Source organism: Lathyrus oleraceus, chromosome 6 (genome assembly GCF_024323335.1).
Source record: "Lathyrus oleraceus cultivar Zhongwan6 chromosome 6, CAAS_Psat_ZW6_1.0, whole genome shotgun sequence".
Classification (NCBI taxonomy): Eukaryota; Viridiplantae; Streptophyta; class Magnoliopsida; order Fabales; family Fabaceae; genus Lathyrus; species Lathyrus oleraceus.
The window spans coordinates 421,264,159-421,267,732 of record NC_066584.1 but is presented as its reverse complement, the minus strand read 5'-3'; the positions used below and the strand labels follow the sequence as shown (position 1 = coordinate 421,267,732).

General features: G+C 33.5%; 1 protein-coding gene across 1 annotated transcript; it reads left to right on the top strand.

The window, feature by feature from the left end:
- Window positions 1–355: 355 nt before the first annotated feature.
- Window positions 356–3,359, top strand: LOC127096025 (uncharacterized). Its single transcript, XM_051034651.1, has 3 exons — window positions 356–701; window positions 2,052–2,639; window positions 2,692–3,359. Exons 1-3 carry the CDS (start codon window positions 356–358, stop codon window positions 3,357–3,359), a joined length of 1,602 nt encoding a protein of 533 aa, XP_050890608.1.
- Window positions 3,360–3,574: the final 215 nt, after the last annotated feature.

Below are 3,574 nucleotides of genomic sequence, written 5' to 3'. Positions count from 1 at the left end.
AGGTCATAAGAGCAGTTCGAGTATTCACCCTAGAGCTACTAAAATGTACCAAGATCTTAAGAAGATGTTTCGATGGCCAGGTGTGAAGAATGATGTAGCTGAGTTTGTGTATTCTTGCTTGACTTGTCAGAAGTCGAAGCTATAGCATCAAAAGCCGCCATGATTGATGCAACCTTTGAGTATTCCAGACTAGAAGTGGGATATCATCTCTATGGATTTTGTGGTGAGTTTTCCGAAGAACACGTGGGGAGGTGATTCGACTTAGTTTATAGTGGATATAATGACTAAGTCAACACTTTTTATTTCAATAAAGATCAATTATCCATTGCAAAATTTCGCTGAGATCAACATCAATATGACTATGAAGTTGCGTGGTATTCCTTCGAGTATTATTTCAGATAGAGATTCGAGGTTCACGTCAAGATTTTGGGAGAGTTTGCATGAAGCCATGGGAACCAAGTTGAGGTTGAGTTCTTCTTACCATCCGCAAACGAACGGTCAGACAAAAAAAACTATCGAATCTTTGGAATATTTGATAATGGCTTGTGTCTTGGAGCAAGGAGATAGTTGGGATACATACTCGTCTTTGATTGAGTTTACTCATAACAACAATTTCCATTCTAGTATTGGAATGGAACCATTTGAAGTTCTGTATGATAGAAGGTGTATGACACATTTGTGTTGGTATGAATCAGGGGAAAGTGTGGTGTTTGGATCTAAGATTGTTCAGTAGACTACTATAAAGATGATTCAAGGGAAGATGAAGGCATCACAGAGCAGACAAAAAAGTTATCATGACAAAGAATGAAGGAAATTGAGTTCAAATAGGGGGGTCATGTTTTCTTGAGAGTCACTCCGGTAAGTGGTGTTGATCGTGCGCTGATGTCTCATAAGCTCACACCTCGTTTTATTGGTCCTTATCAGATCCTTCAGAGAGTAGGAGAAGTGACCTAAAAAGTTGCCTTACCACCACCTCTTTCTAATATTCATGATGTCTTCCATGTATCCCAACTTCAAAATTATATTGTTGACCCTTCTCATGTGATTCAATTGGATGATGTGAAAGTGAGATATAACTTGACTGTTGAGGCATCACCCTTGCGGATTGAGGATCGTGAAGTGAAACACTTGAAAGGTAAATAAATTGCTTCAGTGAAGGTTGTGTGGGGAGTGCTTGCGGGACAAAATGTGATGTGGGAGCTGGAGAGTCGGAGAGGGAATCTTATTCGGAGTTGTTTTCTCCAGATAATTTTTTAGGGAAAAAATTCTTTTAGTTGGGGAGAGTTGTAACACTTCAGTTTTAATATTAATATTAAAAGTATTATTGTAATATTTTTAATATTACTATTTTATAATTATTTTAATTTTGGTGTGATTTTATTTAATTAAATAAATATTATACTACCTCCGTTCCTATTTGTAAGAGACAAACATAAGAAATCACACAAACCAAGGAATATTTTTTTTAATTAATTTTTCTGAAAAATAAACTTGTACTTCCAAAAATACCCCTAAGTTAAACATTTAGTAGTATTAATGTTATAATTAAGCCAAATGTTGATATAATAAAAATTGGTCAGCATTTATTCTATCCAAAAATAATTACAACAAAAAAATTGGCTTTCCACATTCTCATCGTGAAAAATTAGATGCAAATTAAATTTCCCTCTATTTTTTTTATACATCTTTCCACCAAATTTTAAAAACCAAAATAATCTTCCCACCAATTTTGGTAGTATATTTGTCTTTTTTATATAAAGAGAGTTGGTGTTTCATTTCAATCATACTAGAAATTTAGTTTTCATCTACTAGAATTAAGTCCATGGCAGATGAAAATGGTGAGCAATCTCTTTATATATTGATTACTGTGTGACACGTTAATATACTTGGCTAACATATATAGTTATATGCATGGTAATATACATGATGATATCCATTAATATATTTATACACTACCATTTTTCTTTTAGTTTTTTATTAATTTGATTGAGCAACACATATATGAAAGTCCACTGTGTGTTTTGATTATACGTTTTGATGATTTATTGCAGAGTCGGTGATAAGTGAAAGTTCTAAAAAACGGGGTTTCCTGAATAACGAAGATAGAAAGGCTATATGTCAAATATTGCTTTGCTCTAGTGATGCTAATGGAAATCTAATTGGAACTGGAGTAGTAGATCGGGTAGCGGCATCATACAATGTTCATAGAAGTGTTATTTATCGCATATGGAAACAATTAAAGGACACAGGTAATGTTTGTCATAATAGAACACAAAATTGTGGAAGGAAACGAGTTCAATTAGATTTGGAGTTAATGCGTCAAGTTCCATTATCAAAACGGTCAACCTATCGATCTCTCGCTTGTGCTCTAAATATTCCTAAGACATCATTGGTAAGGTTGCATAAGGTCGGAGTGATACGACGGCATACAAACACACTTAAGCCTTATTTAAAAGAGGATAACATGATTGCTCGTTTAAGGTTTTGTTTGTCGATGATTGACAAAAATAGCTTACCTCATGATCCGAAGTTTATTTCTATGCATAATATTGTGTTCATCGATGAGAAGTGGTTTTATATTACCAGGAATAAAGTTACTAATTACTTGCATGTGGATGAAGAAGAGCCACATAGAACCTGTAAAAGCAAAAATTTTATAAGTAAAGTTATGTTCTTATGTGCAGTAACTAGACCAAGGTTTGACAATGAAGAAAATGAGACATACTCTGGAAAAAATTGGTATATTTCCTTTTGTGTATGAACAACCCGCAAGAAGGAGTAGTGTCAACAGAGTTGCGGGGACAATAGAAACAAAGCCTATAGCTTCTGTTACAAGAGAGGTGAACAAAGCATACTTGATCAATAAAGTTCTACCTGCCATTGAGAACATGTGGCCAAGAGAAGATGTAGGGAAGAAAATCTTTATTCAGCAAGATAATGCAAGGTCACATATTAGTAAAGATGATCCGGATTTTTGTCGTGCGGCAAGTGAAAGTGAGTTTGATATTCAATTGACATGTCAACCCCCTAATTCACCAGATTTGAATGTCTTAGACTTAGGCTTTTTCAATGCCATTCAATCTTTACAGCAAAAGGAACCGATAAAGTCAATTGATGAGCTTGTTGGTGCAGTTCAAAAAGCATTTGATGAGTTTTCTACTGTGCAATCCAACAAAATTTTTAGCACTCTTCAATCATGCATGATTGAAATAATGAAGATAAATGAATCTAACAAGTATAAAATTCCCCATATGAAGAAAGACATGCTATATAAACAAGGTGGCATACCGGTTCAAACGAGTTGTGATTCTTCACTGGTACAAGAAGTCACTGAATATCTTCAAAATTATGATTCTTAATTTTTTCTTTTACATGGAATGCAATATTATAAGAATATTTAATGATACTGCAATATTATAAGAATATTTAGTAGTGTTATTTTTTGGAACGTTATATATACTGCATGCTTTTTAAGAATTTCCAACTATATACTTCATTCTTATCATTACTATGTTCTATTCTAAAAAAATCTATTTTTATTAAAAAAAAACATCAATAGCAGTAACATATGAAA

Coding starts and splice junctions, on each gene's coding strand:
- LOC127096025 (XM_051034651.1), top strand. CDS start 356: ATGACTATGAAGTTGCGTGGTATTCCTTCGAGTATTATTTCAGATAGA. Junction 702..2,051: donor TTGGTATGAATCAGGGGAAA/GTGTGGTGTTTG, acceptor GATTTATTGCAG/AGTCGGTGATAAGTGAAAGT. Junction 2,640..2,691: donor AGAAGAGCCACATAGAACCT/GTAAAAGCAAAA, acceptor TGCAGTAACTAG/ACCAAGGTTTGACAATGAAG.